General features: G+C 39.2%; 2 protein-coding genes across 3 annotated transcripts; one reads left to right on the forward strand and one right to left on the reverse strand.

The window, feature by feature from the left end:
- The first annotated feature begins 280 nt into the window (after positions 1 to 280).
- LOC121953103 (transcription factor 19-like) lies at positions 281 to 4,681 on the forward strand. 2 transcript variants are annotated; one of them, XM_042500052.1, is made up of 4 exons: positions 281 to 342; positions 4,133 to 4,250; positions 4,333 to 4,409; positions 4,545 to 4,681. In XM_042500052.1, exons 2-4 carry the CDS (start codon positions 4,133 to 4,135, stop codon positions 4,644 to 4,646), a joined length of 297 nt encoding a protein of 98 aa, XP_042355986.1. In that variant the 5' UTR covers positions 281 to 342; the 3' UTR covers positions 4,647 to 4,681. The 2 variants fall into 2 exon arrangements, with proteins under 2 accessions (XP_042355986.1, XP_042355987.1); XM_042500053.1 differs by lacking the exon at positions 281 to 342 and adding an exon at positions 790 to 1,148.
- An 11,866-nt stretch (positions 4,682 to 16,547) lies between these two features.
- Positions 16,548 to 19,415, reverse strand: LOC121952849 (collagenase 3-like). Its single transcript, XM_042499699.1, has 10 exons — positions 19,280 to 19,415; positions 18,910 to 19,157; positions 18,674 to 18,822; positions 18,299 to 18,427; positions 18,041 to 18,202; positions 17,773 to 17,902; positions 17,548 to 17,681; positions 17,298 to 17,457; positions 17,089 to 17,192; positions 16,548 to 17,015 (listed from the first exon to the last, which is right to left on the reverse strand). The coding sequence occupies exons 1-10, from the start codon at positions 19,376 to 19,378 to the stop codon at positions 16,906 to 16,908; spliced, it is 1,425 nt and encodes a 474-aa protein (XP_042355633.1). The 5' UTR covers positions 19,379 to 19,415; the 3' UTR covers positions 16,548 to 16,905.
- Positions 19,416 to 22,652: the final 3,237 nt, after the last annotated feature.

A 22,652-nucleotide genomic window follows, 5' to 3' on the forward strand; every position in this document is an offset into this window, starting at 1 on the left:
CATGCTCTAAGGCAGGGAAAGGGTAGTTATGTGATATGCCCAAAAATAGCACGGCCATTTTTGTGTTTATTTAATTTAGGCAGCTGGTAAATAATTTCCTTTGTTATGCAGGGATTAATATTGCCCTTGAAAAGCTTAATGATAGCTATATCATTTTATATTGATTGTTATTTTATAACGCAATAAATGTAAGCAGCATCCAGGTGGAACCTTTGTCACGGGAGCAGTGGCACCCCGGGTTGTTTCAGGTGGAAGCTTCCGCCCACACCTCAGACGCAATCTGGATGAAGAACTGAGTGCTCCGTGTTCTCATTGCTGCTGAAATTTATCTGTATTTTCCAGGTCAGTAGACGGCAAAAATAACCAGTCGTGACCTCTCAAAGCCTTACTGCATGTGGACAAATGTTATGAAGGTGTTTTTATGTCGATTTAAGTATTCGTGTGAACTTTAAAAACTTGTAAGTACCGCTACTTTTTAAGGCGCAGGAACACATGCAGCATCGCGGGTGTGTGGGTTATTTTTCCCTCCGTCAGGTCTCGCAGGCAGGTCGCTAATGTTTATGTACTTTACACAGATTATTACTTGGGCTATCACACATGTAATACCTTACAGCAAACAAGTAATTGGTTGAGTGTATTATATATATAAAATGTTAAGGAGTTAAACTAATTGCTAAGAGATGTTAAGGTGAAATATGAAGTAAGTTAAATGATGAAATGGTTTTTCGTTGAAATTCATATACAACTGAATGTTTTCACCTTTAAAGGGTTTTGTATTTCTCTGTCAGTGAAGGTTTTTGTTTTAAGTGCATTTGTCCAGAGTCGTCGCAGACAAGATGTTGCTGCTCTTCATACAGTTGTGAACTGTTGTAATTTGCATGTTATCATAGTAGCCCTGATTCACTTACATAAAGGTGATAACATGCACTACAAGGTTGCTTTAAAGAGTGCATTCTGTGAGATGAAATGGACTTGTAGGATTCAAGGACATTTATTGCACTTGTTACAGTTGATAAGGATTGAAACAGAGACTGACATTGAAGACATGCTTGTATGTGTTATTGTGGTTTTGAATAGAGACGCAATCTGGATGAAGAACTGAGTGCTCCGTGTCCTCATTGCTGCTGAAATTTATCTGTATTTTCCAGATCTGTATTTTGGTGCTGTGGTACCAATTTGGGACCCGTAACAGTTAGAAAGTATATACAAATCATACGAGCAACCACAAGTATAACCCGTTATGCTGTATAACTCCTGTTTTCAACCTGTAGCATGCACACATACTACAGGTTGCTTCTGTTGGGCAGCTTTAAGTATAACTGGCTAAAAATCTTTATAATCATCTGAATCTAAAAAACAAAAAATCCTAAACAAAAAATTTAGGGGTCAGGTTCCTCTACATGGAATTACAAAAATCGACAGACGGTCTTTCAGATACAGTGCTTAGTACTATAATTTGAGTTGTTAAAATTTCATCTTCTGTAGATTGATAATTTACTCTCACATTTCCATTTCCATTATCAGTCAATACTAATAGGAATACCAGATCTGGGAATCAAATGTTCCATTAAACATTTAACTACATTTTGTGCATTTTCTTTTCTGGTAGGAAAGGCTTCAGGGCATTTTGAAAACCTATCAACAATAACCAAAAGACAAGAAAAACCTTTACATTTTGGCATATGTGTAAAGTCAATCTGTAACGATTGAAAAGGGCCTGTGGGTTTTGGTAAACGGTCATGTTTTGGTGGATTTAAACATGGATTACATCTAGCACAAACTAGCCATCACTGGATAAATTCTTTAGCAACTTTTTCCAAACCTATAGTAAAGAAGATCTTAAAAACATAATTTGTTACTGCTTTATAATTTGCGTGACTCATCCCGTGAACATACGATATTATAGGATTAAAAGCTAATTTTGGCAAAACCACCCGATTATCTGTTGACTTCCATAAATCATCAACATCCTTATAACAACCCTTTGTTTGCCATAGATTTACTTTTTGATCATTTGCCTGTGTTTGAAATTTAGCTTATCCCTTCCAACATTTCTGAAATCTAGCAGCATACTCAGAAATTTGTTCTCCTGGTTTACGTTTACAGTTCAAGATCTGAGTCACATCTCTCTCTTGTGCTGCATTTTTTCTTAAAAACTCAGTAAGCTGTTCAGTGTGTGATTCCTTGTGTTTCCTATATAGCCATGGGAATTTACCATCTAAATATGTTTCCCCATCTACAGGACCATCATTATCATAGTGTAGTGTGTATCACATTCTTCAATCATGGTTTCAAGTTTTATATTAGGCATAAGTGTTGCCAAAATATATCGCACATCCTTACCAGACATCGAACTATACATTAAAGCTGTTGTCCACCAATTAATAAATCCCGTCGAATTAATCAGTGGCTGGGGAGCGTCTTGTGTTATTCGTGAAATCTCTACAAGTGTTAAAGATTTTTCAAGGACTCTATCATCAAATATCATGAATGGTGTCACAAGTTTAGCACTGTCTTCTTCTGTCACAGGGAACTCGTTCTTCCTCTTAAAATCACGCCTTAAGTTTTGAATCATATCATATAATTCCTGTGCATCGGCATCAGAAATACTAGATATAAGATCTGGTGAGTTGTATCGTAATGTTTGTTAAAATTTAAGGTTACATTTTTTTGCTGCTCATAATGTTTACTCACTCTTTTAAAAGTTTTAATCACAGTATCAGATATTATGTTTTTATCAACATCTTGTCCTTGTTGTACTACACGGAGTATTTTCTTGAATTTATTATTTAATTCATTATTATTTAATTCATTATATATTATTGAATTTATTATTTAATTCATTCTATAGTATACCTTATTTGTTCCGCAAAAACACAATCGTTATTATTTCCATATTTTGACGGTAAAGTCAAAAGCTTTCATGCATCTGTTCATCCATGCAAAAATACAATGTTCACGCCAAGTCTTAACTTTTGAGGATACAGCTTCAGCTGGAAATATAATGTTAGGAGTTACCTTCAAGTTGTCTGTAGTTGATTTAGATGTTGTATTTGCGGAAACAAATAGTAATTCATCATCCGAGTCATATGCCGGTGGAGCAATAAGTGTATTAAACCGTGGGTATAAAGATCTATTATTATCTATCTGTTATTATCGTGAGATCCGGGAGGGGCTCGGAGTAGAGCTGCTGCTCCTCCGCGTTGAGAAGAGCCAGATGAGGTGGCTTGGGCATCTGATTAGGATGCCTCCAGGACGCCTCCCTGGTGAGGTGTTCAGGGCACGTCCCACGGGTAGGAGGCCCCGGGGAAGACCCAGGACACGCTGGAGAGACTACGTCTCACAGCTGGCCTGGGAATGCCTCGGGATCCTCCGGGAAGAGCTGGACGAAATGGCCGGGGAGAGGGAAGTCTGGGCTTTCCCTGCTTAGGCTGCTGCCCCCCGCGAAAGAAGCGGAAGAAAATGGATGGATGGATGGATAGATTGTGCTGGTTTTTCTTTTACTCTTTCGGTCTTTGACCACAGTGAAGTTAGTTTTAAGTTGGATATTCGACAGACATTCGCCGCTCCAACACTTCAAGTGCACCCGTATTGCATGCTTGACAGTAAACACACGGAGCAGAGCAGACGGCTGCGGGTGTAGGCTATCTCATGCAGCCTGGGTAATACTGATTTTGAGTCCATTGGTCACATGACCTGGGAGCTATTGAGCTAAAATGCTAATATTTACATATAAAAAAGTAATAAAAATTACAAAAGGTGTAAAATGTAAAAACAAGAGGTGTATCTCATGCAGCCAGTGGAGTACTATCATCCCACACTGATTTTGAGTCCATTGGTCACATGACCTGGGAGCTATTGAGCTGAACTTCTAATGTATTTGGGGGGTGGGGGGGCATTATCCAGTGTTTATATAAATCATCATGCAGCTGTGGTGTCATTGTTGCAAAGGTAAGCCAAAAACATTGGTAGGAATTTTTCTTGTGAGAGATGAATTGATTTGAACCAATATCAGCAAATGAAGCATGAATAGAGTAGATAACATTTTAGCGACAATAGCGCTCATGAGTGTATGTAATTTATTATATGCCCCCCATTATTGTTGTAAGTACCTGCAATATATGTTGTTTAGATGGCAAAAGCCCCCATAAAGGCTTTCCCAGCCATCCCTGACATGAACTTCAGCACATCTAAGAAGGAAATGGCGAAGGAGAGGAGAGATCTGGTGCTCGACATCCTGGAGGCCTCTGGTAAAGGCAAATTAAGCATAATCAAAAATGAGATAGATAGGGATATGGTTAAATAAATGTTTTTGTTTTGTTTTGTTTTTAGTCTTTGATGATCAGGATTGCTGTGCTATGTGTGACACCTTCAAGCCACCAGGACAGGGAACTGCCATTGTACAGTGGGTGAGTGATTGAAAACAGTTAGACACACTGAATTGTTATATAGCCATAAAAACCCATAATAATGTTTAAGTTTCAAATAATAGTAAATAGAAAATTAAAATTAATAAAATATATATTTTATTTTTACCTAAACAGATCCAATGTGATAACTGCGACCGGTGGTTCCATGGCTCATGTCTCTCCATGGACATAGAGGATGCCAAGGACAAAACTTGGAAATGTCCCTTATGCCAATAAAAACAAGGGGCATATGATACAATAAAATAATTGTAGCCCTACTAGTGTTGCATCATGTTATTCAACTGTCTTCATGAGATACACCTCTTGTTTTAACATTTTACACCTTTTATAATTTTTATTAATTTTTTTATATGTAAATATTAGCATTTTAGCTCAATAGCTCCCAGGTCATGTGACCAATGGACTCAAAATCAGTGTGGGATGATAGTACTCCACTGGCTGCATGAGATACACCTCTTGTTTTTACATTTTACACCTTTTGTAATTTTTATTATTTTTTTATATGTAAATATTAGCATTTTAGCTCAATAGCTCCTGTCATGTGACCAATGGACTCAAAATCAGTATTACCTAGGTTGCATGAGATAGCCTACACCCGCAGCCGTCTGCTCTGCTCCGTGTGTTTACTGTCAAGCATGCAATACGGGTGCACTTGAAGTGTTGGAGCGGCGAATGTCTGTCGAATATCCAACTTAAAACTAACTTCACTGCGGTTACTCTTTGTACTTTTTCTGACATTTTTTAAAAAATATTTCCAGGCCACTGTTTGCTCATTAATTACCAGGTTTTAAATACATCAGTCATGTAATCTTTATCCCAATTTGGGTTAGGGACTGCAGTATTATCGATTATATATCCGCGAATAAAATCCAGTTTAGATTTATCAGAACTGCCATCCCTAGGGAATCGTTGATCAGTCCATTCAGAAATGTCTGTTAAAAAAGATTCAACGTCATAAAAACCTAGTTTACTTTGAATCCATTCTCTAGGTGTCATTTGACTCACTGATTTAACAGTGGTATTTTTCACACGAGGGTTCGTTTTGAGCATTTTTTTCATAGCTTTACGTTCTTTTCTAGGTAAATCATGTTCTGATTTATTTTTAATAGTAATTAGCCTTGCAATATCTTACTGGGTTGTGACCCCATGGTTTAACACAACATATTTAGTTTAAAATGTTGTCATGCATAAACAAGATTACAAAACATTGCAAATAAACATATACTTACGAGTCCCGAGAGAAGCTCAATGGGGTGTCTCTTTTTAATTGTTTATTTATTTGTTTATTTCTTAAATTGTTAACTAATTTAATAATGGACTGAATTTACTATGGTTTACTATCTATCAACGCAGTCTGATCAGGACGTAAGCTTAGTTGCCCAAAGTTATTAATGCCTAATCTGTCCGCAACAGGCACTACATCTACAGCAACAAACAACAAAATCAACAACAATTAAAGCGTAGTAACAGAACAGGGGCCGCTCTGCGGTCGACCTTTTCAACGAAGCAGCCCCCGCGGAACGTTTAACCTAGAGCTACGAAACTTGGGTGACATGTGTAACATACCTACAAAGACCTATAAAAAAAATCTCTTGGAGCCATGCCCTAAACCCAACAAATTTTTGCCATTTCTAGTAGAGCCCGACTAATTTTTTAATTCGCTGATATTATCAGCCGATACGAGCCTTTTACAGACATAATGGAGGATTTTGTCATCAGCAACCAAATAATGCAGAAAATGATGGCTGGTGGTTTAGAAATTGTGTCTACAGTTTGTCCAGCAGAGTTCGCTCTTACTCCATTTTTAAACTACTCTCAGCACTCAAGCACCTTGTGACAGAGAGAGTTGCAGAACAGTGGAAGGTGGTGCACTATTAACGTGCCGACATTATGCCTATTTAGCGATTTTTGGGACCCTTTATCTGCGTTGTATTTAAAAAGCATCACGACTTATTTATTTTGTTTATAAGACTTATCTAGATCATCAGAGGACAGGGGGGAAATATACTGTCATTTACTTACTCCATTGTTGAACTACTCTCAGCACAGAGTGCACAGCAGAGCGAAGTGAAGCAGCGTGTTTTCACGCGATACCCACACACACACACACACACACACACACACACACACACACATATATATATACATATATATATATATATATATATATATATTTATTCTGTTCCAAATAAAAAATGTATTTGACTGTACAGGATCATGTTTTATAAAATTATCTCTTTATATATTCTCTCTTATTATTCTCTATTATACAACAGTTAGTTCCAACCAAGCAATTGGATTGGTCGACAAGCATCCCATTAGCGCTGATACAGGAGTACAACATCACTGGGACTGTTAACTTTTAACTCTGCATGTATCACTCCGCTTCACAGTTGTTAAAAATCTGTTAATTAGTGTAAGAGTGAAAGAGGGATATGTTTTGAAAGTTAGACATCTTTATAGTATGGTGTAGACACAGGTTCAAACAGCTAGTCAGCGCTGTTCACTTAGCTGTCACTTGCTCAGGTTGAGGGAGGAGAGAAGAAGAGAGGAGAGAGAGTGGAGTGGGAGGCGAGAAAGCACGGGAATTTTGAAGTGTGTCTTGAGCTGACTTGACATGCATTGGAGTTACTAAAAGTGATGAGGAAGCTGGCAGGCAGCAGGCAGCTGTGACAGAGGAGTTTCGGTAAACTGCCGTTCACTGGGGGTAAACCAGCTGTTACAGATGTTACAAGGATGTGCAGTGAGACAGGGACACATTCGCCTTACGCTAACCACAGCCTGAGAGACACCGACATACACGCATGTGCTGTCTGATAGGGGACTTGAGGTGACGGAGATCACGGCATGGAGCAACAAACTGTCCGATCAGACTTATCTGAATCACTCAGGCCGCCAAAGTGTCTGTTAAAAGACTCTTATTTCACTGAAAACACAAATAAATGTTCATGATACAAAGCAGCTGGTCTGTGAATGACATGTAGGATTGACGATGATTGATTCTTTATTTATGTGTCATGCACACAATGTGGCCAACCCTCATGGGTTTGTAAGACACCAAAAGAAAAACTCCATTGCAGCAGTCCCCAACAATTTATCACATTTCAATTCATTACATTTCATTTCATCATCACAGGGATTTAAGACCTTTTGTCTCACAGCTCAGTCTTAAACAAAATATTCTGCCTTCTTTCCCAAGCTTGAAAAGAAAATTTGCAACAAAAGGTTCCTTTCTTGAAGCATAGCTCAAGTTTTTCATAATCATCCAACCAAATGAAGTCAGCATAAAATGACGACATTTTAGTGAAAAGTATATTTCTTAAGTCATCAGACACGGGGCAACAAAACAAAGAGTGACCCTCATTCTCAATATAGCCCACATCGCTCAACAAACAGTCTGTTCTCCTCAGAGTGGCATTCAATCTGCCGGTCTTCAGAGCTAAGGTCTTTGTCTTTTACTTAAATTTTACTTTACATATAGAGTACTTCACATACTATAACCATTTTTTAAAAGACAATAACTTCTTAATTTTGGCTTATACCATATATCAACGGACCATTTTTCTATGTACATACAAAACATCTTGTTCCTTACCTCCTGAATATCACAGAGTAAACTGTTCTAAAAAATCTAAGACAAATCATTCAAAAAAAAATCAAGATTTCAACTCTTTTGCCCAGGGGTGACAATGTGAAATGTCCCAAATGAATACCTTTGATCAGACATCTTCACAAGTCTGTACCAAAGCTGAAATAATTGACACTGATGTCTGATGTTTTGAGGTTCTCATCCCATATCCCCATTAATGGCTAAAACTGAAGTGAATTTATGAACTCCCAAAAAGACACGGATTGCTCTATAATGCACAATGTTTGAACTTGTATATTCACGGAAACCCCAAACACCAGATGCAGTCATACACTGGACACACACGAGTTGTAGGGTTGTGAATAAGTATGGTAACCTAAACTGTCACAACTCTTAACCTTGTTAAGTACAGATCCCAGTGCTCTACCCGCAGACTGAGCAAGAAAATTAACACCATCTTTAAATGTCATGTGCTCATCCAATGTTAAGCCAAGATATTTGTTCTGATCAGTATAAGACAACACAGTTGAGCCCAAATTGAGACCAACAGAGCTTCTCTCCTGGAATTTTTGTCTAAAATGAGCAATTTGTGTTTTCTCTTGATTTACCACTAGTCTCCATTTCAAGCACCAATCTGTAACAATGTCCAACATAAAAAATCTTTTTTGCAATCAGCAAGTAAAACCACATCGTCAGCATACAATAAAATTTTTACAATTTGATCATCAGTTTTAATTCCAATGGAAGAGGCTTTAACCTGAAGAGCTAAATCATTAACATAAATGGAAAACAAAGTTGGAGACTTTACATTTTTCTATTACATTTTTAACCTCTTCTATAGTAAAGTTTGCATTCAAAAACAAATTCCCACTACTGACCTCAGTTTTCATTTCAGATTCCAGTACTTTTTTTTTTTAAATGAATAGTTTCCTTTTGAAAGACCTCATCAAATGAACTCCTACAGCCAGAAAATAAATCTGCAAAGTCGTCACCCCATTTTTGCAGTACAACCCCCAAATCAGAGAGAAAAGTCATCATTTTCTGGCTCTACCGCCATTGGAATATCTTTAGACCTTCTGGGGCCCAACCTGTTGATTTCATTCCAGAACTGCTGAGGACTGTGAGTTTGTAAGTAATCAATATGTAGTGAAAGACCTCTATTAAAGTTGTGTTTCACAGTACGTAACTTACGTAACAGAACGTAAATTGTTTTTCTGCTGATCTTAAACTATCCCATAAGCTCTGCAGATCTTGATTCCAATATGGTTTATATGATTTTCTTACAGCTTTATGACATTTCAATTCCAAATTAACATGCATGTTCAATGCTGAGTATATACATTTGCACAAATTATCATACCATGTGTCCAACTCCTTTTGGCTATTTTTTATATGCCCTAGTTTAACAATAAAGTTGGACAACATGACATTACATTGACTAGAGGACATAAATGAATCATGGAGTTGCCTGGGCACCACAGATTTTTTAATGCATGGTAGCTGTAAATGCTCTTTAGCAAAAGAGGGTCTTATTTGAACCTTTAGCAGAAGTAAAGAATAATCAGGTAATTTACACCTGCTTCCTAATAATAGGAAACCTTCTTCACCTAATCAATCAATTAACTTTTAATTTAGAGTAAAAACACAGAACCTGACACAATTATTCAAACCCTCATTAGGGACAATGATGTAATCTACTACAGATTTTCCTTTTACTGACACTGAGGTAAAGTTATCTTTGCCCAAAGGTATTCTACCATTAATAACACAACATTTTACATTTCTTAAAAACCCAATTAACATTTCCCCGTAAGTGTTGATAATGCAATCTAAATTTATTCTATCACGAATATTATCCACATCACCTATACAATCTCTATTCTAGATTACCGATCCGACTGTGGGGACTGTATATCCCCGCACACACAGATAGCATCAGACAGGCTAAACATCTGAGCTGTTAAATGTCCAAAGAATACAGACAGCACATCAAGTGTCCCACCAGGGACACAAACATTCTGGACCACTGTTACACAGTTATAAAGGACGCTTATCGCGCTGTCCCCTGTGCAGCTTTAGGTCTCTCTGATCACTGTCTGCTTCATCTCATCCCCACATACAGGCAGAAATTAAAAACTTCCAAGCCTGTGGTGAGGACAGTGAAGAAATGGACAACAGAGTCAAAGCTGGAGTTACAGGCCTGCTTTGACTGCACTGATTGGGGGGTGTTTGAAGCTGCAACCACTGACCTGAACGAACTGACTGACACTGTGACATCATACATCAGTTTTTGTGAGGACATGTGTGTGCAGACCAAGTCCTTCTGCACATACAGTAACAATAAACCATGGTTCACTGCCAACCTCAGGAAGCTGCGTCAGATCAAAGAGGAGGCCTACAGAAGTGGGGACCGGGCCCTGTACAGGCAAGCCAGGAATCAGCTGACCAAGGAGATCAAAGTAGCTAAGAGGAGCTACAGTGAGAGGCTGAAAAATCGCCTCTCAGCCAGCGACTCTGCGTCAGCGTGGAAAAGCTTGCGGCACCTAACAAACTACAGGAGCCCATCCCCCCACCCTGTAGAAACCCCCAGACTGGCCAACGACCTCAACAACTTCTACTGCAGGTTTGAACAGCAACCTTTCACACCTCTCACCCCCACAAAAGGACTACCTGCACCCCCCATCCCCCCTACCTCGAACATCCTGCCTGCATTAACAATCTGGGAGGGGGATGTGCGTCGCCTGTTCCACAAACAGAAGATCAGGAAGGCTCTAGGACCTGACTCTGTGTCTCCCTCCTGCCTGAGAGTCTGTGCTGACCAGCTGGCGCCCACCTTCACCCGGATCTTTAACCGATCCCTGGAGCTGTGTGAAGTGCCCTCCTGCTTCAAACGCTCCATCATCATCCCGGTCCCCAAAAAGCCCTCCATCACAGGATTTAATGACTTCAGGCCCGTCGCTTTGGCATCCGTAGTCATGAAATCCTTTGAGAGACTGGTGTTGAGCCACCTGAAGGACATTACAGGCCCCTTGCTGGATCCCCTGCAGTTTGCCTATCGGGCAAACAGGTCGGCGGATGATGCAGTCAACATGGGACTTCACTACATCCTGCAACACCTCGACACCCCTGGGTCGTATGCAAGGATCCTGTTTGTGGACTTCAGCTCAGCCTTTAACACCATCATCCCCGAAATCCTCCACCACAAGCTCTCCCAGTTCACAGTGCCTGCCTCCACCTGCCAGTGGATCATCAGCTTCCTGACTGAAAGGAGGCAGCAGGTGAGGCTGGGCAGCATCACGTCGAGCACCCGGTCCATCAGCACCGGTGCCCCCCAGGGGTGTGTCCTGTCTCCGCTGCTCTTCTCCCTCTACACTAACGACTGCACCTCAGGGGACCCGTCTGTGAAACTCCTGAAGTTCGCGGACGATACCACCGTCATCGGTCTAATCCGGGATGGTGATGAGTCTGCTTACAGACAGGAGGTGGAGCAGCTGGTCCACTGGTGCAGTCTGAACCACCTGGAGCTGAACCCGCTCAAGACTGTGGAGATGACAGTGGACTTCAGGAGAAACCCACCCACATTCTCCCCCCTCACCATCCTCAATAACACAGTGTCTACTGTGGACACTTTTAAGTTTCTGGGAACCACAATCTCCCGGAACCTGAAGTGGTCCTCCCACATTGACACAGTCCGGAAAAAGGCCCAGCAAAGGTTATACTTCCTGCGACAGCTCAGGAAGTTTAACCTGCCACAGGAACTGCTGATCATCTTTTACACTGCCATCATTCAGTCTGTCCTGTGCACAGCCATCACTGTCTGGTTTGGATCTGCCACCAGACAGGACAGGATTAGACTGCAACGAACAATCAGAACTGCAGAGAGAATCATTGGGGCCGACCTGTCCTCCATCCAGGACCTTTACCGGTCCAGGATCAGGAAATGGGCAGGCACCATCTCTGCAGACCCATCACACCCCGGTCACAAACTGTTCGAACTCCTCCCCTCTGGAAGGCGTTACAGAGCACTGTATGCCAAGACCACCAGACACAAAGACAGTTTCTACCCCCAGGCTGTCTCTGATGAACTGTAAATAGTCAGAGTGTCAGGAGAGAAAAACAAACAAAACAAAACAAAACAAAAACAAGCAAACAAACAAACAAAAAAAAACAAAAAAAAAAAAACAACAAACAACAAATCTATATATATGTATTTATACTACCTCATGCACAGTGTTTTTTGCACTAAACTGTTCATACTGTATATTTTTGAAGTACATTTTGTATATATTCTCTATCTCTTCCTTTTGTGAATACAATTACATGTCTATGTCTGTCTTTTTTTCTATTTTTCTTATCCCTAACTTATTTCCCTCCCCTGTACTGTGAGCATTGCCAACCCGGAAAAAATTCCTTGTTCCTCATTTGTTGAACTTGGCCAATAAACGTGATTCTGAAAAGAAGTTGGAGCTATTAGATCTCATGGATCCTTCTGGAGGTGAATAGCAGGTAAAAATAACAAAATAATACCCTGAGGACCATTTTTAAACTGAAGTGCTAATATCCCTTCTACAGAATCATCCTTTCCTTGTGAAGAACAGTTTGTTCTTCACAAGGAAACTGACTCCCCCAGATCCTTTCACTGCTTAAATGTGCATCGATCGGTTTTGACCTAACCAGGTGTAAGCCTGCAGATGAATGACGTCATAGCCCTTTAAGTGAGTTTCATTTAGTGAGATGACGTCGGAATTGTGATCGAGTAGTATCTTTTTCCCAAGTTCACAGTTCCAAGCTGTCCAGCCATTTATGTTCCAGTCACTATTGTGACATTGTCATTATTTGGCACAGTAAGATTGTCAGCGATAGAGTGGGCAGCTACCATTCAGTTGTGCATGCTTGCTCCCCTCGACCCACAGCTGGCATTGTTCCCTGGGTTCAGCTGATTGCACCTCATCAGTCTCCCACTGCCAGTCAGGAAATACTCCTCCACATCAGCAGCTCACTTAAAGTTTTGAAGTTTATGTTGATTAGTCTCACTAAGTGTGACTTCGCAGAATGGATGAAAACACGACCATAGTTTTCATTGTTCCTCAGACTGTTTACAAACGCAACACAGCCACTTTATCCTGCTGAGTCTGGAGGTCCACCTTGATTACACCAGGCCCTCCTCCTGTTGGCTTCATTTATTCCGCATTTACAATCTCCGGTATGGGATCACACTGTAATCCACCTGACAGCAAAGATTTCCCTCCATCCGAGGGGATTTCTCCTTCAGCAAAGGGAAGCCCCACAATAACAATGGACACATCCTGAAATTTAGGGAACGGGCACTTAATTTCCTCTAGTTTCGCCTCCATCCTATCCATTCTTGCAGAAAGCTGTCCAACATCCAAATAAAGGTTATCTTGGATTTGCCTTACTTTAATGTCGATCTTGGCTTTCAGCTTTTCTCAGTTCTTTGCAATGACTCACTCAAGAGGTTCCACTTTGGAATCCAAAACTTTTGGAAAAAGGCGTGCAACTCATCAATCAATTTGAGTGAGGTGCTCTGAGACTTGAGTGTCTTAAACTCCTCCCGGTGCAGTCTGAGCTCAGCCAATATAATGTTCATATTGCTATTTTGGACTTCTTTCTTGTCCTTATGCCTTGAAGGCCGGTCTCATTTATCACTCATACTTTTCACAAACAGTAAACTGATTTTCCTACAAAAATGTACGGTGTTTACTTGAAAAATAAACCTCCTTTCACCAAGCTTGTTATCAGCTTTTCCTAGACACATGAAAGACTGAACTAACACAAATTAGCAAATGACATTTAGGAAAATGTTTATGTGTTGCTAGGCAACAGTTGTCACATTGTGGAACTATTTGTGTCAGCGGAACCTAGAAAAATCATAATATGAACAAACAAATCATAATCTGTTGTCACTTGTTACTATTAAATGAAAGACGCTTGTAGAAGTGTTGTATAAAAGTAATATCACACTCGAGGTCGTGTACTGTGCTTTATATCATCACGGCTGTGATAATCTTTGACACTCAGCCTGTGGCCTTGTGCCTATGACGGAATCACAGCCGTGATGATAAACGAGCACACAATCACTCCCACTCATGTGATATTGCTTAATTGTTGGAACACTTCAAAGGAGACTCTTCTTGATAAAATATTAGTTCCTCCATGATAAAATTATTAGCCACAGCAGCATGACTTTATGCATGGCTGTGTCTCTGTCAGTAAGCTGGTGGGTCCACTGCTTTAGTCCTAACTAAAAAATCTTTTGGAACACGTATGGCATTTGTAATTGCCTAGATTTGCAAGAACAGCTTTATAACTTAACTTATTTATAATACAGCTTATATGTAGAACTTGTATGTTTGTTAATTGATGGTAAAACTTGCAGATATAGATTTACTGTGCCAGTAGCACAGACTGAGCTCAGTGATAAGGCCGTTGTTTCTTTGAACCTCCAAATATTGTTAATTACTCATGGAAACATTATATTTAGTGCTGCTTTTTAGCGGTGTTACAACTGTAGCCCACGCTGTTACAATTAAGGCCCACGTGTGCTTCATTTGTGACATCAGGCAGCGTCCACTTTAGGTTTAGTTTCCCTCAGTTGTCTCTATCCAAAAAAATTAAAGTTGTTGCTGACAGTGGACACAAGTCACTTGCCTGAAAATATTACATATGTTGGTATAACAGTCTCTCAGTAAAAAAGGGAAAGATTCAAGATTCAAAGAACTTTATCTATTTTGTCTATCACGTATTGACAGAAAATTGCCTTCACTTGAGGGCTCAAACAACATGAAACAACATGAACTCTCTCTCCCCAACATGGTCTCATCAGGATGCATCATCATGATTTTATTTTATTTAACCTTCATTTAACCAGGAATAGTCTCATTAAAATTCAGAATCTCTTTTCCAAGGGAGTCCTGGCCAAGACAGCAGCACACAGAATTTCACATAAAAGATCATGTAGAGTGAAAACACATCAGCAAAATTTCAAACAAACAACATAAAAATTCAATTACAAGGAGCAGTCAACAAACTCAAAGCAAACAGCCAATTAGCTCTGAAACCAAACATGAGCATTCAGTGTTCAAAAGGTCCTTGATCCTGTTTTTAAAATCTTCCACGTTGATAAAAGAGTTCAAGTTAAGGTTACTCTGTAGCTGACACCAAGATGACGGAGCAAAAACACTAAAAGCACTTTCACCGAAGAGAGTGTGGGCTTGAGGAATGATGTACAAAAGTTGTCCATGTGACTGAAGGCTGCTACAACTGACAGCCTTAGGAGTCAGTAGAGAGCATGAATAAGAGGGCAGTTCCTGTAAAATGGCCTTATAAAGGAAAACATACCAGTGTTCCAGTCTTCAGTTGGACAGAGAAGACAAACAAACTTTCTCAAACAAATTGCAGTGGTGTTTACAGAAACCTGTTGCACTAAAAGAGAAAAAGGGTTTGTTTCTGTAATACAAACCTAATTTTACCCTGAGCTTTTTTGCAAGAAACTCAATATGATGTTTAAAAGACAGATTGTCTTCTAAAAAAAAACTGAGGTGTTTATAAAACTTGTTTAATAACCTTATTACTTGAAGTAACAATCTGATTTACATTGTCAGCTGTCTGCTTGGACCTTGAAAAGCACATAATTTTAGTTTTTTCAGGGTTTAGTAGAAGTCCTAATTCACAAAGATTCCTCTGAACCACTTTAAAAAGCAAATTGCAGCTCCTTAACTGCACTCGCTAAAGATGAAGCAGAACTATACAAAATAGTGTCATCCACATACATATTAAAGTTTACATTTCAAACATTGCAGCATAAATTATTTATATAGATCATAAATAAAATTGGACGCAAAATGGACTATTGTGGGATACCATTTTGTAAATTAAGAAAACTAGGAGACACACAATCAGCTTGGACACTTTGCATTCTACCACTCAAGTAGTCTTCAAACCACTGAACCGTTTGGGATGACACCCCAATGTTAATCAACCTCTGCAACAAAACATAATGGTCAACTGTGTCAAAGGCCTTTGTAAGGTCTAAAAATGGGGCAGCACAGTATTCTTTTGAGCCTATCGCATTTGTGATGTCATTTAAAACCTTCATTGTTGCAGTGACTGTGCTGATTTTTTTAAACCAGACGCCATGGCTGGCTAAAAAATCCTCTAATTGATTACATTACATAAGCCATTCCAAGACCTTAGCTAAAACTGAGAGTTTAGATATGGGCCTATAATAGTCAGGATAAGATGAATCTCCACCCTTCAATAATGGGACAACATGTGCTGCCTTGTGCTGATTCTTTCTAAACTGAAATACCTATAATTACTCGATGGATTGCCATGAAATTTTGGACAGATATCCACAATCCACTGAGGCCCACAGCAGGTCAAATATTCGCCTATTTAGTTTAATATCTCAACAACTGTTAGATGGATTGCCATGAAATTTTGCTGAGACATTTGTGTGGTTATGGAGATTTATAATGATGAAAAATTATTCTGCACAACTGTACACATTAATTTAAAATTAAAAATGTTTATTTGCTAATTCACAGTATTAATTTCTTCTCACTTTGTCACATTTGTTTTTTAAAATATTTTCATTAATACATTCATGAATTTTATCTCAGTACTTTTTAAAATTAATTTATGTATTAGCTCCAAAGCTCCATAGGTAATTACATTTACCCCGAAATATAACAGCAATAATAAAATTAGGAATATGACATAAATAAACTAAGATCATGCAGAGTTAAATTAACTAAAAAATAACACAATATTATGACTAAGATATATTATCATGGACATTTGAACTTTTTGCCTTCATTACCATTGAGACTGGTTACATAAACAGATTGGCTAGTAAAAACTGCTCTAGAAATTAGTGCAGCGCAGGAAGTAGTTGTTCCTCAGCATCCGGTACAACCTGCCGCTCCTCAGGCTGTACTCAAACATGTAGGATCCGCTGTAGATGTAAGCGAAACCTGTACAACAGAGATTTCATGTTAGTTTTTTCATTTCAGTTTTGCTAGTTTTGCTACTTTGAATGCTACTCACCTCTGTACTGGAAAGCTGCAGTCACACTGCCGGTCAGGCCGGAGAAGGTCTGATCCACTCGCTTGGGGAATCCCTGGTCCATAGTCTTTCTGGCCTCATCATAGCTTAGGAAATACAGACAGTAATTAGACTGATTCACCTCCTTGTAACCCATCATTATACCTAAATCACTCACCTGATTAATGTCACATTATGTCCTCTGAACTCACCTGTAGTAATTGCTGCCTACAAAGAACAGAGTCTTGCCAGATTCCATGTCATGAAGTGCTGCATCAATTTTCTTTACTTTTTTGGGCAGACCAAAACTGGAGAGTGGTTTAGGATAGCCACGTACAAGATCATAGCCACTGAAAGCCCACACCTTCCGATCTGAATTTAGATTAACAACAACATGTACAAGTAAATAATGTATTCTTGAAAACGGTGTCTGATCTTCCGGTAGATAAAGAGATTGCATACCTTGAAAGATAAAGAGTTTGTCTGAATGTGGGTTTTCATAAGCAGCATTGATGTTGGTGGGAGCATTTGGCCAGAAGTTTTTGATGAGACTTTGCTGAGGTGTACTGCTTTGAGGGTAGCTCCGCCAGAAGAAGCTGAAAACACATCATAAGTTAGTCCATAAATAAGCATGTGTGTGAAGATAGAACGTTTTTTAATGCACATCAGCATTCATCTATTTGTTACCTGTCTTTAAAGAAGAGCATCTCTCCTCTCAGCGTGGCCACAGCATCCAAGGTCATGGTTAAATCACAGGCATCAGGGGTAGTAGGAGGCTGAGGATCTTCTATAGAGGGGTCCTTGTCAGGGTTTGGACCTGGAGGTTAAATGAAACCGAGATGTCATGTCATTACAGCTATGCCATTATCAGAAACTGTGCCATTGGTTGTCAGAGATTTTGGTCAAGTGCTGTTTGTGCAACTAGGCATTATTGTTGTAGGCAGTCAGTACTAACCATAGAGAGACTGGATGCCGTTGACATCATCCCGGGGCAGAACGAAGGTGTCTGGGTTGCTGTATGTGTAAATAGGGTACATGAGAGCACCAGGATCATCAGAGTGAGACAAGCCCAGGGAGTGGCCAAACTCGTGGGCAGCTACCATGAAGAGGACGTAGCCTACAGCAGAAAACATAGAATTAAAGGTACATTAGAGCTCCTCTCCATGATCAGAGCATGTCACTGACAGTAGACAGTGAGGAATAACAAACTGACCTGTGTTTGAGCGGAAAGTGAAGGTCTCATCATCATCAAAATGAGCATCTCCTCCAATACCAGGGGCAGGTGCGAAGGCATGGGCAAGAGTGCCATCTGGGCCATCAAAGGGGTAATAATCACCATGTGCTGTTAACAAGAACATACTCATGTCAAGTCCTGCACAGCAAATACAACAACAAGCCATTAACTGAATTAGTGTTAAAAACAGCAAATCCCAACTTGGTTTTCAAAAAGCATCTTAGTGTTACGATCAGCTGTCCAATGTGATTCAAGACACGGAAAACACATGTAGTTAAAAATGCTTTATGGGACATCAAAACAAATAAACTAAATACAGATAGTAGATAACTGGAAAAGCTATTCTGTACTCACATTGACGGCCAAAGGAGATCATGATGTCAGCAGTGCCGCTGTAGATTCTTGTAAATCTCAGAGGAGTGACTTTGGCCCAAACCTGCAGTGCTTTCTCTATTGAGTCATCGACCTCTGACACAGACATATCAGGTGTGTAGTTCTCAATCCTGTAGGACAGAAAATAGTTAAGAATATTATTAGATAGACGTTCTACAGTTATTCTTTCACATACTCTCGCTCTTTAGATCATTCACCTGTAGGTGAGGCTGTTTTTCTCCCACTTCAGATTGTTTCCAAAAGTGGAGAAGTGAGCAATGTTGCCATCTGGAACCCCACAGCGGGGCTTCTTCATAATCTCCATGGTGTCAGCATCCAGCATCCCAGTGATCTGGAGACCAAAGAACTTCTGCATCTCACTCAGCTTCCTGCTCACTGGGCTGATCCCTCGTCTTATAGTTGGACCTCTCTCCTCTGTTAGGTTAAAGAATTTCTTCAAGTAGTTCTGCAAGAGAGAAGAGGAGTTTGATTCTCTGACATCCAGAATTTCTTAAACAGTGTTTCCACATGCACTTTAATGCAAAATAGTGAAAATGTATGCAGTAAAGACAAAGGAAGAATACATACCTTTGCAAAGTCCTCATCTTGCACAGTAACCTGTTGTACTGGCACACAGTAAGCTGACAGTCCCAGGCTTAGTAGAATGAACAGTTTTAAAGTCTTCATGTTTGGTTAAATTCAACTTGTGTTTCTGTGCTGCAGACAGCTGTTATATAGGCTGAGGACATGGCATGTTGAGCAACTATGCCCTTGAGTCAGTGACTAAATAATCCTTTTAAGGATATGAGAGGAAGTTGTGCTTTGATTACTCAGCCAACAAAAAAGTTTCCCAAAACAAGACACTGTCATTATGATGACATGACACATTTGTCATAACGGATTATGCTTGGGAAAATTTTCCTGAATCATAACAACATTTTAAATGTACCATAGAAAGTATTACTAGTATACAGTATGTTTTATTTTGCAACATTTATCTCTAATTTTCAACAGTTGTATTGCTAATTGCTAAAAATTCCTGAGGTGGTTGTTACTGTTGAGTTATCTAAAAAAATCAGTCTCAGATGAGAATGAAGATGAAGAATGAGTTAGAAAAAGATATAAACATTTTAAATTTGTATCTGGATCCACAACTGTCTCAACTGCAGTAGATCATGTTACATTTGGTCAGAAAAATGCCTTATATTGCAATGCTAAGCAATCCATTCAAAATGCCCATATTCTATCTGCTGAGGACTGAAGCTCAAGAACAGCAGCTAACTGGATCTGATGATAACATTGTTTTGCCAGCCTTGAAAGAAATGTCTGAATCTGCACATTGATCAAGATGCAAGAAACAAACAAACAAAAAAACGCTCCTTGTTTCATCTCCTAATTTTCCACGCAAGGTAGTTTTTAAATGAGATAGAAGAAATGGATAAATACAATGTCAGGAACAATATTATATGCAATATAACCTTAAATAAACATGTAATTAACAACATTTTATTGATATTGATAAGGGATACAATGTAAAATCACTGATATTTAGGGTGCCAACAACTTTTTCTTTATTTGTGCTTTATTTCATTCTCAAAGACATGCAGACACTCTGAGCCTCTGGATTAGTAATTTTTGGAGGGGTGGTTTTGTGAGTGATGATCCTAAGATTTTTCCAAACCTGTCTGTCTTCAATTGTCTGACTTTGAACTCACAAACCCTCTTCTCCTCCCTCATGCTCTTGTTACTTCTGGTGCAAACACAGACATGTTGTGTCATGTCATTATGAACAAAAGTCCAGTTACTTTACAGATAAAATTTAAAGTTCTGACAGCAATACTTTAAGATGCCTTGAGTTGTTTATTATGTATTGCATCTTTATTCAGATATCAGATCAAAAATTCAAACATTGTTTCATTTTGGTTTAATCATCTTTTCTACTGAAGCTTTCATGTGAGTTTAAGTTAATTAAAGTCACATTATTTTTATAGCATATTAACGGGTGTTGTACTGCATAGAACACTTAAAGTTTTTTTTGCCTGATAAATGAACTGTGTGAGTCATCTAATGGTGGTTATTTTCCACCAGATGTGTCTGTAATAATCTACAACCGCATTGTATATTAGTGTTAGTAGAAAGCTACATTTGGTCACTGTTTCATCATTGTGGACTCGCAGAAGCAGTAATGTGTCTTGCAATGTATTGTTTCATAAAGTTGATCTACACCAGTAGATGCACTCGCAGAGAATGACTATGTTGTAATTAAAAAAAAGCAACATTTTCTTTAAAAAATAGATATGTAATAGAATAGTGACACAGTGATGTGGAGATAGAACCAAACAACTACATACACATACACATACACATACACACATTCACATTTGAGTTTTCTTTCAGGAAATGTTAGGGCCATGCATTATTCATGAACATTTTTAAAACAAACACATCTAGCAATAATATTTGAGTAGAACACATACATTCAAAAAACAAAACATAAATTTTAAAATCAAACACAACACAAAAAACTCTACCGTATGCCATTATTACAACATTACAGACGCACTGAGGTAACATTTCTAACCACTTCCTTGGATTATTCTTCACTTCCCGCATTTGCTATTAGGTACATTGTGGTTATTGCTAAAAATAAGAGTTTTGTAATACTTAGTGTATACACACACAGCTGAAACAGCACAATCATCAACAGCCTACACTGAGTGCTGTCCTTATGTGATCTTCTGTCTGTCACTATTTCATTGTCATCCTCCTCACATTCCAGCAGCTCATTAACTGGGCTGGTAGACACTACATATTTGGAGTTGGAGTTAGATTTGTAGTCGATGTTTCCCTCAAAGAAGTGCACAAGTCCTATTAGGATTGAAGATTCATTATTGTGACACATAAAACGTGCATTTTGAGCACAGTACTCAAAATACATGGCTAATAGTTGTCTGTTAATCTGAGAATACCAGTGCCGATATACAGACCTTTTTAAATAGATGAAGTACCAGCCAGACAGAACAACCCACATTAAATACTATTTCAGCAATGATCCTATAAAATTGTAACTGACACAGACATTTCATTTTTAAATATCATAAACTATCTAAATCAAACTACTTAAAAGCCTCCCTCCTACCTCTCAAATAGACAGAGGAGTAGCTCAGGGCTCTGTTGTAGGTTCCCTCCCATAGATAAAGCACTTTGCACCATACACGTCATACAATGCAATTTATCCAGTACAGTTTACATTGCCACTTTTAATGCAAATTGCCCTCTGTATTATGTTAAATTATGTTGTTTTTTCTGCCTTCTATTTGTTTTTTTCCCTCCCTATTTCTTTTATTTGTTACCTGCAAAGGGACTGCGAATATATTAGCAGTCGTGCTAACTCTAGCATATTTACATTTGTATTTTATACTGATGTTCATTAATATGCCGTATCCCTTTTAAATAAATAAATAAATACATTAATGAACTAGAAAATTTCTGCAGAAATTTTGGAAGGTGCCTGCCGCTGAGGTGCCACTAATGTATGTCAGTAGGTGGAGGGGCGTGGCCATACTTGCACACAGGGCCACAAGGGCCAATTAATGCCAGTTAATACTTATTGGCATCTCTAAGTCGCCACAAGGGCCAAATAAGGGCTCCCTCCACCTGACGGGCCACAGGGGCCAATTAATGGCCCACTTGTGGCCCCCCCTTCGGATAGCCCACAAGTGGTCCCTTTCATTACCAACCGGCATCTTCAATTGGACACAAGGGCCAATAAAGGGCCCTATCCACCTGAGGGGCCACAAGGGCCAATGATGGCAATATAAAGGGTCAGTTAACCATTAATTACTAGTGGACAAGTGGACCAGGCATCACTTTACACTGGAAAAGTTACGCACACACCAGGATGGCTCTGTGTGTGTGTGTGTGTGTGTGTGTGTATAAGTGTTCGTTGCCATGGTAATTA

This window comes from Plectropomus leopardus, chromosome 13 (genome assembly GCF_008729295.1).
Source record: "Plectropomus leopardus isolate mb chromosome 13, YSFRI_Pleo_2.0, whole genome shotgun sequence".
Lineage (NCBI taxonomy): Eukaryota > Metazoa > Chordata > Actinopteri > Perciformes > Serranidae > Plectropomus > Plectropomus leopardus.